The sequence below is a fragment of the Colossoma macropomum genome, unplaced genomic scaffold (genome assembly GCF_904425465.1).
Source record: "Colossoma macropomum unplaced genomic scaffold, Colossoma_macropomum, whole genome shotgun sequence".
NCBI lineage: Eukaryota > Metazoa > Chordata > Actinopteri > Characiformes > Serrasalmidae > Colossoma > Colossoma macropomum.
This window is the reverse complement of record NW_023494788.1, coordinates 12,602,466-12,618,474: the sequence shown is the minus strand read 5'-3', so window position 1 is coordinate 12,618,474 and position 16,009 is coordinate 12,602,466. Positions and strand designations below refer to the sequence as shown.

General features: G+C 38.0%; 1 protein-coding gene across 4 annotated transcripts; it reads right to left on the bottom strand.

Annotated features, from left to right (window-relative positions):
* Positions 1-795: 795 nt before the first annotated feature.
* matr3l1.1 (matrin 3-like 1.1) lies at positions 796-16,002 on the bottom strand. Of its 4 annotated transcripts, none has more exons than XM_036568502.1 (28): positions 15,705-16,002; positions 12,486-13,433; positions 12,169-12,230; positions 10,571-10,609; positions 10,440-10,486; positions 10,251-10,339; positions 9,848-9,909; positions 9,305-9,343; positions 9,182-9,228; positions 8,975-9,090; positions 8,572-8,633; positions 7,982-8,020; positions 7,849-7,895; positions 7,676-7,761; positions 7,492-7,602; positions 7,288-7,413; positions 7,001-7,117; positions 6,655-6,779; positions 5,816-6,524; positions 5,646-5,727; positions 5,516-5,553; positions 5,071-5,283; positions 4,777-4,908; positions 3,879-4,012; positions 3,602-3,659; positions 1,541-1,616; positions 1,273-1,394; positions 796-1,185 (listed from the first exon to the last, which is right to left on the bottom strand). In XM_036568502.1, exons 2-28 carry the CDS (start codon positions 13,317-13,319, stop codon positions 1,153-1,155), a joined length of 3,645 nt encoding a protein of 1,214 aa, XP_036424395.1. In that variant the 5' UTR covers positions 13,320-13,433; positions 15,705-16,002; the 3' UTR covers positions 796-1,152. The 4 variants fall into 4 exon arrangements, with proteins under 4 accessions (XP_036424395.1, XP_036424398.1, XP_036424397.1 ...); XM_036568505.1 differs by lacking the exon at positions 15,705-16,002 and adding an exon at positions 15,297-15,357; XM_036568504.1 differs by having other exon boundaries at positions 7,715-7,761; positions 12,486-16,002.
* Between the last annotated feature and the right edge of the window lie 7 nt (positions 16,003-16,009).

Genomic DNA, 16,009 nt, shown 5'->3' with positions numbered 1-16,009 from the left:
AGGAAAATGGAGAAATAAAGCATCTCTCAATATAATATTAATGAAGGATTTATTGTTTCTTTAAGCAAAAGGAGGATATTAAAAATGAGCATTTCGCTGTAAGAAGTTCTGGTGATGAACGAGAAAAGCATGAGTTCTTCTACCATGACAGACTGCCGAAAGATTCCTGTGGTACAGAAAAGAGCTATACAGGAAAATGATGAGATCTCACACTTTTTGTATGTAAATATTATTTCTGTTGACTTTTTCTGGAGTGAGATGAGCCAAATCAGTTTACATATTCAAGTGCCAGTGGACAGAAATGTGTTCATTAACATAGAACAGATGGATTTGACTGAATGTTTACCTAAATGTTTACAGTATGTGCACAACAGATTCTTACTTTGCTTCTGCTGATAATCCTAGTTTTACTGCGGCTCTGATCATACCTGATTCTGAGTTTCAGACACTCTTGAAGCCTCTATGAATTGAACCAGCTGTGTTAAATTAGTAGTTTGTAAATCATTTTAAACTGGTCAACTGTAAGAAACCGTTTCAACAAAACATGTGAGGGTTTTTTCCCCAATATAATAAAATCAGAATGAAAGCACATTGCTGCAAACCAAAGGAATATTTTGGGGAAAAATACTAGATGCCAAATAAATGTTGCACTGTGTCAGTTTGATGACATAATTGACAAAAAACATTTTTCAAACTATAAAATCATTGATGGCTTGAATACTTTTGGTTTATATGTGTACATGACCATATACATTTCTACAGTATTGTACAACAAAATATGTAAACAGGACAGTATGTATGTCACTGTCACTTTATTTTGTTATTTAAACAACACATCAACAATATTTTTTGAGCTTAACTCAGCTGACAGGTCTCCAAAATACACCAAGCAAAAATTTCTATTAATTCTTTCAAAAATAAAAAAAAATAAAAGAACAAAATCTCACAGAGGAATTATAAGAAAGTACATAACAGAAGGCTGACACTGGAGAAACAGGGGAAGGTCCATTTTTCCTGCACTACTCAGGAAAACAGGGGAGGTGACTTCCTTTTGCAAAGTAGTGTAAAACCACATCAAGGAGCAAAAGCTGCCTTCAGTGTATACAGTGCTTACGTACACATTACATTTATTTCCACTGAGCAATGTAACCTTCATGCTGAGGCACTCTTCTTCTTCTTGTGCTCCTATGAAAGAGCAACAAAGAACATTTAGGACCAGATCTGCAGGACAGAAAGAGCAAACTGTTGGAGAACCATAAGCTGGATATTTACCTTCAGTTTCTCGTGGTGTGAGGGGCTCCTACAGTGCTCATCTTTTGCCTCCTCTTCACTGGCATAGATAACATTGCACAGGTTACAGAAGTAGCCCACTACAGGACGGACAAACTCTGTGCCTGTGAACAAAACATCAAAGTTGAGTCCTATTTAGTAATATTCATGACAAGCCTTGCTGTGTAACAGCAAAACCCAAAAAATCAAACTCAGATATTCATAAAAGAAAGCTGGCATTAGGTAAAAGAATTCTGCACTGGGTTCTTACCCACTGGCTCATTTGGTTTTTCAGACTCAGTCAAAGTGTCAGCTCCAGCAACACTCTGGTTATCATCGGTGGACTCCTGAAACGTGCAATATTTTAACATTAGTGTCCTTTAACAATGTTTGTCCATTCTGCTGCAGTTTCAGCACAATTGCACATCAGAAATAAACTTTAGGGTTTAGTTTATCGGGCTTTACCCTTTGTAATTTATGATAGCTATTGTGCAGTTATATGAAGAGTCAGACAGCTAAAAAAGAAAAAAAAAACAACTAATCACTGGCTACTTGAGTACCAAAAAAACAATCAGTGCTGCTTTTTGTTACAAACTTTTCTCATTATACTGTTGTTACGTCTGAGCACGTATTTTGCTTTCTTGTGTGTTTGCGTGTGTCTCTCTCTCTCCTGGCCTCTAAATTCACAGGTGAACCTGCTTTGCCATCAGTCATGTCAGGAGGATCTCTGACTAATCAGAGGCCTGGCTGGTGTAGTTGAGGGGGAGGAACCTAGACCTTAAAGAAGGCCTTCAAGGTGGCTGAAGAGCAAAAGGACTGATATTCTGTGCTCTGGTTTTGTTTTTGATTTCTTGGGTTGGGTGTTTGCGCTTTTGTTTTAGGTATTTTTCCAACATTTCTTTTAACTTAGTTTATAAGAGTTGGTCTCGTGTTAAGGGAAGCACTTTAATTTTGGTATTTTAACTGTACACTTCTAACTCCGTTTTACAAGAGCTGCTTGATTATTTGTACCACCTGAGGTTTCAAACAGGTGAGAGGGACGTGCCTATACATTATCACCACTACTCTGTCTAGTTCCCTTGGTCAGAGGGCAGGCACTGCCACATGTACTTCTGATTACTGGCCAGGAAAGTGCACAGTAGTTACCTTTTGTTTCCTTTGTAGTTTAGCTAAGTACTTTTTGTTACAGAGTAGTCTAGCATGATTAGGTTTTGTTTTGTTCTTTTCTTTGGTGATGTCCACAGTTTGATTCTTCCAGTGTTGTACTAGATATCACAGCACAGTGTTTTACTGTGGTTTATTTTAATAAACTAGCTTTAAAAGTTCTATTGGTCCGTTCATCAAGCTCAGTTCAATGTTTTAATGCCACATTACTGATCCCACAGCGTCCTAGACAAAATGTGGGCATGTAACACCATCAAACCAGGTAATGATGTGAAAATCCTCAATTTTAACACTATACAGTCAATTAGTGTGCACTGAAAATTCAGTTGATCCTGCTAACCAACCTCCATCATGCTTTGATCAGTTGACCCTGTGAGTTTCTTATTGTGATCACTGCATGAGTTGAAAGCTTTTGAATACAGTGTTTTCTGAATTTCCTATTAAAGAATAAACCTGTATCTGCTTGTTATGGAAGCTGACAACATGCTTGACAGAGCATTACATCCTTCTCAAAACAATACTTCAATCTGCCCACAATAAGGCCATATACTAATAACCCAGCCATCATGGCAGGCTACAAAGAAATGTCCTATAGTTCTACAAGGGCATTGACATGTTAACTATCAAGGTAATTATGTTAGCGTTCCAACAGAATTTGATCTGATGAAGTCAGTCACGTGTCTGACCAAGCAGGCTCTGGATCTTGCATAATATGGTGAAAAACCAAGTTTCTCCAAGGCTAGTGGCCACAGGCTCTGCATTTTTATTGGCCAAAATGTAAAACGTGGCCAGGGGCATTACACAATAAGTGATATCAACCACTGTTCATATGTATTCTAATAATCAAATAAATGAATAACTGAACAGTGAAAGTATGTCAAAATGCCAGTAAGCTGTGATGTCACAGCACTTCTGTTTGTGTTTCTGATTGTCATTAGGTTAAATGTACCCCACTTACAATTTATGGCATTGTTGATCATGTAGGCAACAATAAAAATCTATCTGCCTAAACTGGCTGAAAAAGTACATAAAGTTTATTTCCTACAAATTTAACATTTGTACCATAAATTACTTCAGATATCCATCAGCTAGATGACAAATATTATTAGATACTTAGGTTTCCCATTTACCCCAAATGCTTGACTAACAAACACACATTCATACTCACCTTAGAGTTTGCTCTTTTAGTATTTTCCTCATCGTCAGAATCAGAATCGGGGTTGAATCTACACAGCAACAGGAGGGCTCAAAGTTACTCTCAGCTTTATACATTTTTTTCGAGGTATTTGTATTCTAACAGCAAACATATAACATTGGTGTTACTGGTCATTTCTGAATAAAATACTGGCATTAAGTTCTGATACCAAGATTTAAAAATCTCTGAGGAAAACTGCTTGGTCTTCCTTTCACTGTTTTATTGAATGAATCCACTTTAAAAGAATTACCCTGCTGTTGGTAAACTGCTGTATTTCTCAGAGACTTTAATCTTCAAGACGTTACCACGCAATGCAACATCTTGATTTTTTGAATCAGCAGCAATTCTCTCAGCATCAGAGGCATGCACCATCTCAACAAAGCCCTTTAAAAAAGCAAAGTTAATTTAACAACCAATTCTCTTACTTGAAAACAGAAGAAAGGAATGCATGCAAAACTGATTACTAAAACATTTAAACTTTTCAACCAAGCAAATTACTGATATATGACAGGAGGAGAAGAGCATAGTGGTAGAGAGAGACAGAGAAAGAGTCTTAAATTTGCTTGGTATGGTAAATGAATACATAATACACTATGGTGCACATACACCCAATATTTTCACAAATCACTAGTTAAAGAGAAGTTAGGACAACACATGTCGTACAAACTTTTTTTAGCATATATAAAAGTTTGGGCACCTTGTAAGTCATTATTTATCAATGCATTCAGAAAATATAACTTTCCAGGCCTTTCCTAAAGCCATGCAAACTTGTACCATTCAGTCTCTGTATGAACCTCTTTTCATGTAAAGATTCACTGAAACACACAATTTGACAATGTGTCTAAATGTTTTTTCTTTTTAAATGAAATTACAGTACATGAAAAATTACATTCTGCTACTGGAATATTTTAATAATTAGTTTCAGACAGTAGCACTAATATGCTTGCTGGTTCTATACTGACATGGTGATAATGCTACACAGTACCACACAGTGATGCTATGTGGGGGTTATATGAGGGTTGAAGAACTCCTGATCTGCCAACAATTATTGTTTAAATAAATAAATAAATACATAAATAAATAAAAGCACTGTACCCACAGCATGAACTGACAGTATTTGATGTATAGACAACGTATTTTTCCTTTACCTTTCCACAATCGCGAATCAACAGGTGGTGCTTTACTTCTCCATATCGCTTTGCAATGTTAATAAAATCCGAATCTGTGTAGTCTTCAGCCTTTGGAAGATTTCTGACATCAAGGACTTTCCCAAACTCTTCCTGAAATGTTTTGAAGAGAAATTTGTATAATTGATTGTTCAGTTTAATGTTACTGTTTCATTTTAATTCCCTTTGATTAAATCCTATTTTAAAACCGACAAATTCTTAATGGAAATAACTACATGGAAATGAGACTATTATTAAATCATTCATTTGAATTACCTTGATGCCATTTGTGTCTTTCTCTCTGTCCTGTTGCTCCAAACACTGGTCATCTGTATTTACCGGTTCATGCTCTGAGGCCTTAGTCTCGGCAGCTGTACTGTCGGTGCTTTCTTCGTTAGGTGATTCTGACTGTTTATTGTTTTCTTCAGAGTCCATACAGGAGGAAGGATGTGGGGGATTTATGGTTTTGGGTTCTTCATCCAGTATATCCTGAAATGGTTCAAAACAGCAATATTTTAAGACAACTCTAGTCAGTAATTATTTGTAGTTCAGCACATTATTGGCCAATACTACAGACATAGATTAAGCTTATTCAAAGGATAAGTCACACAGGCAAAATCCTTTTATGCTCTGTCAAGTCCAAATCTGTATAGACAACTAGTCCCTCAGTATAACCTCAGGACCTAAACCATAAGCTTGCAAACTCTTAGGGAAGACTAACCTCAGTTGTCGGAGTTGGAGGGTTTTGTTCGTTTGATTCTGAAATGCACAAGAGCAGTTATTTAATTATATAATCTTTTGAAAAATCTCAAAAATGTAAAGGACAACTCTCTCTGTTATGAGAGGAATACCTTGATAATCTGAAGATGTTTCCTCCACAAGTTCATCCAAGGTGATGCAGTTCTCAAGACTTTCTGGGAAGTCAAAGTCCTCCTATAAAGAGACAAAAACAAGTATATAACACAATAAAAAGGCATACTTACAGAGTATGTAGTTAGAGTTACAGGTTCTGTGAAAGTACCTCCTCTATATCCAGGACTTCATCTTTTTGCTCTTCTGGCTTTTGGTCCTTCTTCAGACTACCTGATGTCTTTGAAGCATCTTCTAAAGTCTCTACTTTAACACCTGAATGAACACTTGGAATGCTCACTGCCCCTGAAGGCGAATTCTCCTGGCTTTGTCTGGTCAAACGCTTCACTTCTTCCCCACCAGAAAATGCATCCTGTTTAGGCATAGCTGCTGAGGTACTGGATGTCTGATCATCTTGCTGAGCAACTTCTTCACATGTCTTCTGTTCTTGGTCCATCTTCTGGTCATCTATGGGCTCATCATCATCATGCTGCAATTCTTCCCCATCATCTGCTATAACTGCTAGCCCTTCAAGGTCACTGTCTGAATCCATGCTTGCAACAGTGTCACTGTTGACACTTATCTTAACTTCATCGTCCTCATTTTGTGGCTTTGTAGTTTCATCGTTAGTAGAAGAATGTGAGGAAACGGTTGACTTCTTTGATGAAGTCTTTGATTTTTCCTTGGAGCACTGTCTGTCATCTCGCTCATTTGATCTGGAGCTCCTAGAAGAGTGGTTTCCCTCTGACGAGCGTCTTCTCTCTGACGAGCGTCTTCTCTTGGGGCTCGGACTATCCCTTTGAGAACTGCGTCTTCTTGGGCTAGACTTCCCCTGTGAGTAAGAGCTCAGTGATCGTGTTTTCTCATCAACTTGTAAGTCTCTGAACCATAAAAAAATCATACAAGAAGAGGAATACATAAACACATAAATATAGCAACATTCATCAATGTTTGATGATAAATAGTAACATAGAAATCAAACACACAAAAAGAAAAAGGTTACATGCTTACATTAGCGTGTCATATTCAGTGGAAAAGGTGACTTGAATTGCTTTTCCTTTTAATTTGAGTGGCTTTGTTACATAGTGTTCAACCAATTTCTTTGCATCTGCTGGATCAGTCATTTCCACATAGCCCTGTGAAAAAATGCACAATGCAATGTTATGGGGAAAGAATAATTTTATAAAATTAATTAGAAAAATGTCCTAATAACTTAAAACATCAATTAAATATATCACAAAATTGCTGCATCCATAATCTGCATATATCATGATTAAGGTACATACTTTGTTGATTTTCTAAGTGAAAAATAAGTTAAACATTATTATTGTAAAAAAAGTTTAAACTCTGTCCGTACCCGGCTTGGCAGGAACAAGGAGGTTTTTACAGATCCAAAACGTTTAGCAATGGCCATCAACTCGGAAGTAGTCCCATCTCCAGCAGGTAACGGGGAGAAGCTCACAACTCGGGAACTCTGTGATGGAACCGGACAAACACACAAACTACTTAGCAGACTGATGGTACAAGCAGTTACATTTCACCAGAAATCAGCAAATAACACAAACACAAGAAAGCTTTAAGTGATTTCTTACTATTATACTAAAATGTAACACTAACTGCTCAACTTATGAAGGATAACATTACCTGAAGAAAACTGAATGTAGTAGAGATGGAAAATTCTATTCGTTTTCCTTCAACAGCCAATGGATTATCAGTGAAGTACTTCACTATATCCTCTGACTGGTCTTTTGATCCCATTTCCACCAAAGCCTAAAACATTAACATGATGTGATACGTGCATAATAATGACACATTATAAATGAATGATGAAAAAGCAGACTGTCGTACCAGTGCAGGGAACATCATGACTTTCACAACTGCTCCAAACTGTCCAAGCAATTTTTTCAAGTATTCTTCATTCACTGAACTGGCTGCAAACGTAACACAGACCACTCTTCCCTGTGTTAAAACACAACCTTAAATTATTGTGCATCACTGAAAAAAAGTGAAGCAGAAGAAATATACAACCTACATGATCTTTTGGTGGTGTCTTTGTGTTGGATGTTTTTGCCTTGTCTGAAGTATTCTTTTTTTTGCTCTCCTTTTGGGATCCACCTTCTAAGAGACACGGTGGATTAACCGTTTAGATTACGTAAACTTTTTTACGTAAAATTTTAAGATGTTTAGGTAGAGTTGTAGACTTACCTTTTGTCTCTGTGGATGTGGCCTGTGATATCACCTGGGCCTCATTCCTAATGAAATAACCAACATTCAACAAACAAAACAATCCAAAGATCTAATTATGCTTACAAAAAAACTTGACTCGAGAGTAATTTACCTTCTAGACGATTTGATCTTCTGATCCCACTGTGGATACCTACAGAAGTCAAATAATTATACATTACAAATCACCATTACAGTAAATTCTGATCACTAGGTAAGACTTTATTAATTCCCGAAGAGAATTATAAAGAGAAATTATAGTGTTCCATCAGCATATAAAAACTAGCAACAGAAATAAGTACAGCATGAAATACTATACAATATATATGGGTGTGTGTGCTTGTGTGTGTTATATATGTAGCTCTGCCAAGGTATAGTGTTACACCCACATATATAAAGTACTAAAGTTACAGTTCTCTCAACACAGAAAAACGGATATTCATAACTTTAAATAAACAAGCTGCTACCTACAGTTGTTGGTGTATGGAGTGTCTAATGAACTTGATTTTAACACAATTGCAAGTTAAGTGTAACAGAGGTCGGGCAACACTTAACCCAATCAGTCTAGCCATGTCATCAATAAGAAAATACTGATGTTCAGGGTTAGAGTTACAGCTCAAGATTACAGGTTTGAAGCTGAGGTAAAACACTGAAAGACAGAAGTAATCGATACATTAATAACTGTTTTTCTTTTTAATGATTTACCTTTCCACAAGCCTGAGCTGACCGTTAGCATGGTGAGCACCTCTAGTGTGCACTGACCAGTCCTACAAAAGAAACGTGGATTGGTCCTTGTTTTGCAGAATTACAGTAGTCTCTATTCTTTACATGAAGTACAATGAAAATAAATAATAAATTAATATCATTTAAGAAGATCCATGCTTAGTCTGTAGAATTAGTCCACCTAATGCTGAAAGGTTACTATTCCTACAGGCATGAATAATTTTTCTTCATGTTTTAATCATTATCGATTACATACTGTAACACAGATACTGTAGCATTAGCACTTCTGTTTAACTTGCCTGATTTTTTAAATTAACTTTACAACAGTTACATTTTGTTAACAGGTAGTAATACTGGTTTAGTGAAAACTGAAAGCTCTACTTACTTTTTCAGAAAGGACAGTAATGTCACAAAGAACACATGCGTAAGGAAATACTGGAGGAACTTTGCCACGGAAGTCTGAGGCCTCTTTCCTGGTAGGAGTCTTATAACGTGGTTCTACTAAAATAAGATACAAAAGTCTAAACATTTTTACAACATAAGACAAGGTTAACTAAACTTTTAACAGTCAAAGAGAGATGAAAAATTTTACCTCGATTCTCAAAGACTTTGGCTTGTGTTGTCACCTGGCTCTCATTCCTAATGAAATTACAAAGATTTACCAAGTGATACAATACAACTGAATCAGATTTCCAATGCTTGTCACAAATGTTACCTTCTAGTGGAATCAATGTTCCGGTCCCATGCTGGGTACCTATAGAAATGTGAGAAATTATGATTTAATCAGCATTAGAATGAATTCTGTATGATACTCAAAACAGTCAGTGTAATCATTTCCTCCTGTATGATACTCAAAACAGTTCAGTGTAATCATTTCCTCCTTAAGAAGAAGATAATGTTTGGGCACGTTAAGAGAACCTACATTCCATGTTCATGTTTTAAAGTAGGGGTGTTCCAGCTCCAGTCCTGCAGGGCTGGTGTCCAGCACAGCTTGGTGGCTACCTTACTCTCACACCCTGGCAACCTGACAATTAACAGATGGGTTGAATCAGGCGCATCTGATAAGGCAAATTACCAAAATGTGCTGGACACGAGCCCTTCAAGACTGGAGCTGAACACCCCTGTTTTATAGTCACCTAATAACTGGTAAAACACAGCCTTTTTGAATACACTGTCAAAAGCTTTCTAAGCTGAGGTAAAAATACAAAAAGAAAAGTAATCAGCACATTCAGTAACTGGGGTGTTTGACATAACCTACTTTTCCACAAGCTTGAGCTGGCTGTTATCATGCTGAGTGCTCCTAACGTGCCCTGACCAGTCCTATAAAGGGAGAGAGAATTAGACCACATTCAGCAGAAATATAGTATAGAGTCATTGATACTCATAATAAACAAACAAATAAACAATATACAAATAAACCGGAATTATGACTGAACCTACAGAGTTACTGATCTTATTCAAAGTTTCCTCTCCATATTAGCATTAAACATAATTTTTTCATGATTTCATCATTTGCACAGTAATAGGCAACACAGATAATGTGGCATATGAGCATTCCATTAAACTTACCTGATTTCGGAAAGTCTAGTTAATTTACATTTTTACAGTTACATTTTGTGAACAAGTAGTGGAGCTGGTTTAATACATAGCAAGGATGTTACCTTTTTTTCAGAAGGGACGGGAAATACTGAAGGAGTTCTGCCTTGGACGTCTGAGGCTTCCTTCCTACTAGGAACATTTTGATACGGATCTGTTGAAACAGAATGTAAAGGGTGAAAATGTCCGGTTCCACCTTAGCAGAGACATAGCACCATAATTGCGGATGTTATGGAAGAGATCAAGGCTTCTACCGTTTGCCTTGGTGGATCTGGGCTGCTGCGTTGCTTGGTGCGCATTCCTAACAAATAATTAAAGATGTTAAAAAAACTCCCAATACAACAATTGAACTAGGTTTACAATTTCTAACACAAGTGTTACTTACCTTTTAGCAGATTCAACATTCTGATCCCACTCCGGATACCTATAAAAGTTAAATAAATCATGGTTTACACTCTTGGTGTAGTGGGCAGTAATCAAAGTAGTCTTAGGAACTTAGACTACATTTACAGCCCCCAAAACACTGGGGCAGTTAGAGGGAGCACAGATGTGCACAGATGGAGGTGTAAGGCCTGAACATTTTTAACAGAATCATTCCATGTTCACCAAATCCAGTCAAGTGGTCTTTATTGTCATACCTCAATACCACTTGTATACACTGGACTGAAATGTCATTCTTCAGGTCCCATGGTGCAAAAAACAACAGTAGCTCATTACACAGGACAGCACAGAGTGCAGATACACAACAGTGTTTCAGTGTATCGCCAGGAGAATTTTACAGCAACCTAATGACTGGTTACAACAAAATCCTTTCCAACTCACTCTCAAATGCATTTCACAGTTTAAGGGGCATTTCAGCTTAAAACTACTATTTTGCGTGTTCTCTGTTATGTAGTATTCTGTAGCACAGGACTGCACCCTTCAGCTTCCATCAGTTTCACAGATAATTATCCATCTGTGTTTCATCCATCACTGTTCTCACACTACAATATCCAGCATTCATTACGCCAATGTACAATCCAACCACTGGAAATCCCTCCCAAGAGTGATAAACGAATCCTGACTGCTAGCATACCCACTGATGAAGGGGTTAATAACTGCAGACGTGATATTTGGCTTCTAGAGCTGTCACAATCATTCAGTTTTTTGTTTTTGTATGAAATTATTGAAGTATAGTCCTAAAATGGCCAAATTGGCTGATTAGCTATCTTGATTCCTAGCTGTTGATACTTAGTAGCTCCCAACTGACGACAGACACAGCTGCCCTCTAAGGGTGTTAAGGCACAAGCCAGAAATTAAAACTTATTTTTTTAAACTCATATTGCGTCTTAATAAACTTGTTTTCTGCTGTTTGTTATTTACGTGCATTTGCCTCAACCCAACAAATGAAAACACACCCAATTCACAATGGCCCTTCTTCATCTAGATTGTATAAAAAAGGCATGCAGATCTGACTGCCTTTAATGATGTGTAAACTACGCTGCATGCAATTCATATAACTTCTGTACTGCATGTAAACAAGAGGAGATTAGAGTGGAAATGATGAATCAGCTTGAAATGAAAATAAGCAGTGCATGAAAATAAGTACAGATGCATGGTAGGGAGCCAATAAAAAAAAATAACATTTAGCAGCTTGTGAGCAGGCTTATTAGCTTCCTGCCAGTACTAGCCACCTTCTGCATTGGCCAGGTAGCAGAAAAAACCCAAACATTTCAAACTGCCTGCACTTAAGTGTCTGCCCCACAGCACTAGTAGTTTTTTTAAGCATTCATCACACTTTCAAGATATATCATCAGAAGTGGGTTTTCCTAGTTCTTAAACCAGAAAATCTCTTTCTAGGCACTACTGCAAAAACGCTGTAGGAGGTAAGTAGACACAACAGATGAAACAGTTACATTTTTCATTTTTGAACGTCTTTTAAAGATAAAATATCAAATATTTGTTAACATAAATGTTTATAATAATTTGCAAAAGACGACTTACTTTTTCACAAGTTTGAGCTGATTGTTAGCATGCTGAGCCCCTCTAATGTGCACTGACCAGTCCTACAATAAAAGAAAGAATTAGTCCACATTCTGCAGAATTACAGTAAAGATCCATTCAGCCTAAGACTAACATCTTACTTCACACCTACTGCTTTGATCACTTCTATCACATACTGCAACACACACTGGAGCATTAGCATTTTCACTAAACTTACCTCAATTTTTTAAAGCCGATGTTAATTAAAACAGGTTTACAGTTATGCTTGGTGAACAGGCAGTAATGGTGGTTCAGTGAAAACTGAAGACACTACTTACCTTCTCAGTCAAGACAGTAATGTCGCAGAGAACACATGCGTAAGGAAAAACTGGAGGAAGTATGCCATGGAAGTCTGAGGCCTCCTTTCTGGTAGGCACTTTAAAAACAGGGCCTGCTGAAATAACATGTGAAGGCTCAGAATTCTGCCTGGGGCCTTTGCTGTAATCAGTGTAAGAGTGTGAAACAGTTGAAGACGTGTTTGACGCTGCAGAGGTGTAAGGCTGTTCATTATAATAGGAGAGTCCATCCCTGGAGTGGTTGTAGTCCACAACGGTGCTTGTTTTACTCTCAGTGCCCAAGGTAGTGCTAGAGTTCATTGCAGAGCCAGTTTTTCGAGGGTTCCCCCAACGGTCTTGCCAGCTTTGTACTTGCTCTGGAGGAAGTGGGTGTGATGGACGCGCAGACCGATCTAACGGATAACCAACAGCTTGGACATGGGTGCTGCTTTCATAAGCATGAGATGAAGTTTTGGCACAAGGCTGAGTGGTGCTGGACCTAGATGAAGAAGTGCTGGACAATTTACTTTCTTTGAGCTGTAAAAGTAGTTTGGGAAGTGTTTCAACTGTAATGAGATGCTCAGGAAGTTCTGCAAGCAGGGAGAGGTCACTCGCATCCAGTCCACAGCTCTGGAGAAAGGACAGAGCCTTTCCAGGTACAAGAGCAGAAGAGTCCACAGGTCTGCTGGAAGATGCTGCTGAGTGAATCGTCTCCTGAGATGCTGATCTAGTTCTCGGCCGGTAAACATCTGACTCCCGCTGGTACGAATCCGGATACATGTCTTGACGTGATCTATAATCATCAGGTGAGCTTCTGTAGGAGTAGTTGTTAGACATGTCGGCAAGTCTAAGGTCTAAAAACGATGTCAGATGAAACAGAGTGCTGGTGCTGCAGTTTTCAAGGGAGAGGAGTTGAAGACCATTGAAGAGGAGTAGCAGACTCTCATCCACCTGTCGATAAAGGTTGTAGATGAGGAGAAAGCCATATATGTGCAGTCAAGGCCTCTCTTGTGTTTGTCCAAGGAAGGGGTCAACTAAATAGGACTTACCTTCAAAGATCAGTAAGACACAATCACTCAAGCTGATGTATATCATTCATTCACACCACATGAATCTGAACAGGGTTTTTGTTGGTGAACAGGTTGCACTGCTAGCTAGACGTGGTTTCCGGTTCTCATGCAAAATTTTAAGACGTGTCGTCAGCAGAGAAGATGCAACTTACATTTGGGAAACAAATTCAGATTTCCTCTTCTGTGGTTTGAGGAAGGATTAATGAAATTCTGACAACAGAAAGGTGTGTTGCATTTTAGATGCCCGCTGTCTTCCAAGTAATTGAATTACGGAGTACTTGGATTCACACAAAGAAATGGCGTCTAACGACAGTGTCTAGAATTATATGTACCAGGCCGTTGCCATGGTAATGTTTGTAACTTTAAAAGGGCAATCTGGTCAAAATGAGTGGACCCACAATAGTCTTGAGAGTGAGATTTCCTGGTTTAAAGGCTAGCAACGCCCCCCTCAGATGATGTAACTTGAAGGTGCGAGGAACTTTTGCAAAAAAGTACAGGTGTTTCGGGGCAGACACATGAGTGTGTTTTCTGTCCCCCACTGGCTTCCTAACACATTGAAGGAAGCCAGATAGGTGAGGTTACTGCTAAAAATTTAATTTATATAGCACCTTCTCCGAAAGTGTGAAGCACTTAATCATTAACTAAAAAACAAAGAAAAGAACTATATGTTAAACACACAAGTAAACGTTCAGAAAATGATATTAAATTTGATAGTAAACGGAAGTCAAATGATTAAAGCACATAAAATAACAAAGACAATAAATAAGTAAAAATAAACTAATTACATTCAATAATAATAAAAACTACACGTAAGGGCAAATTAGCAACAATACGCGTCCCCAAAGAGGTGAGTTTTAAGATTTGTAAAAGTTCAGACTGTCTGCTGTTCGGATGTGAGAGCTGATTCCACAGGCGCGGAGCAGCAGAGGATGTGAGCAGTAATAGCTTGTAAGTAATTCGATGTGATACAGGTAACCAGCACAAATCTTTGAGTATAGGTGTAACACGATGACGCAGACGGGCTGATGTAACGTTAACGTTAAGTAACCGAGCAGCTGCTATTTATTTAGAAAGCGAGATAGTACACAAGTGAGAAGAGCGTTGCAGTAAGTTAAAAGACGTGAAGTGATGAATGTATGTATGTATAAAGCGCTCGACATAAGCATTTAATAGAAATGTCCGAATGAGGCCTGTTTCTTGAGTGAAAGAATGCAGGTATACACGCACTGCATTCTGGGTATCGTATTGAGAGAACAACGCAAAGAGGATAAAAAATCGTGAAACCGTCAAACTCATCAGGCTGCATCGCTGCAGAATGTTAGCCCTAACTACGTAACACGACAGATAATAATAAATGCTGGGTTTAGGCCAGAATGCCCCTTTTACTATAAAACTAATTCAAATGATATGGCTAATTTATAACGTGGTAGCATCAGCAATGGAGGAGGCAAGAAGAGCAAAAACGGGGTTGACTTGCCCATGTTTTAATGTTAAATGTTTGGAGCAGACCGACTTATTTGCATTTGTTTTCAGCAACAAATGCATACCTTAAAATATTCCTTCACCAGACTTCTCCATAGGCTTTAGAGATTTGTCTCTTTGGCTTAACTTTAGCTACGTAGGTAGCTAGCTAGCGTTAGCTAGTCAGTTTGCTAACAGCACGACACATAACATAACATTATTATCGGGGATTTTTATTTTTCTAAAATACACCGTTAAACAGTAAAAGGTTTGGTTAACTTACCTGTGGATGTAACTGTGATGTAGGTTGTACATAAACAGACCATAACGAGTCGTACGTTAAGAAATGTTTGTCTCATTCATGTATAAAATCAGAGCTTCTTGAACGCAACATTTTAATCACAGTGAAGCATTATAAATGTTATTATTTTTTTAAAGCATTATGTTTTACTATATAACAGCAGTCTAAGCTCTGGCGTAGTGACCAACCGAGAGCAGAGAACGAAGGCAAGTTGTAAGGTCTCGTTACGAGTTAGCAAGCTAGCTAGCTAGATTTTGTTCTGTGTTGCCCTTTTGCCTAAACGCCATGTCACACAAGTTCACGGCGTAGTTTTGCATATCATGTTATGTCTCAGTTAATTACAAGTAAAGCGATTAAACTATACAGGGAACAACTAACGGCAAAACATACCTTTGTTGATTCCAACGTAGAACGTTAGTTAACGTTAGGACGCTAGGACTCAAAATAAAAGTCTCAACAGGCAGTCAGTTGACCAGAAATCTACGATACCGTGGTCAATCACCTAGCTACATCATGTATAAAAAATTGTCAACACACAAACTACCATGTAATATTCAGTTACAATTATAATGGCCCGTCAAATCAACTGAAAAACGAAGCAAGAAACAGGCTGCACGTTAACCCTTTGTTGGAGCTATTGGGGCTTCAGCACCTTAATCATTAAGCCATACCCGCCTCCCCGCCCACAGTAGCAT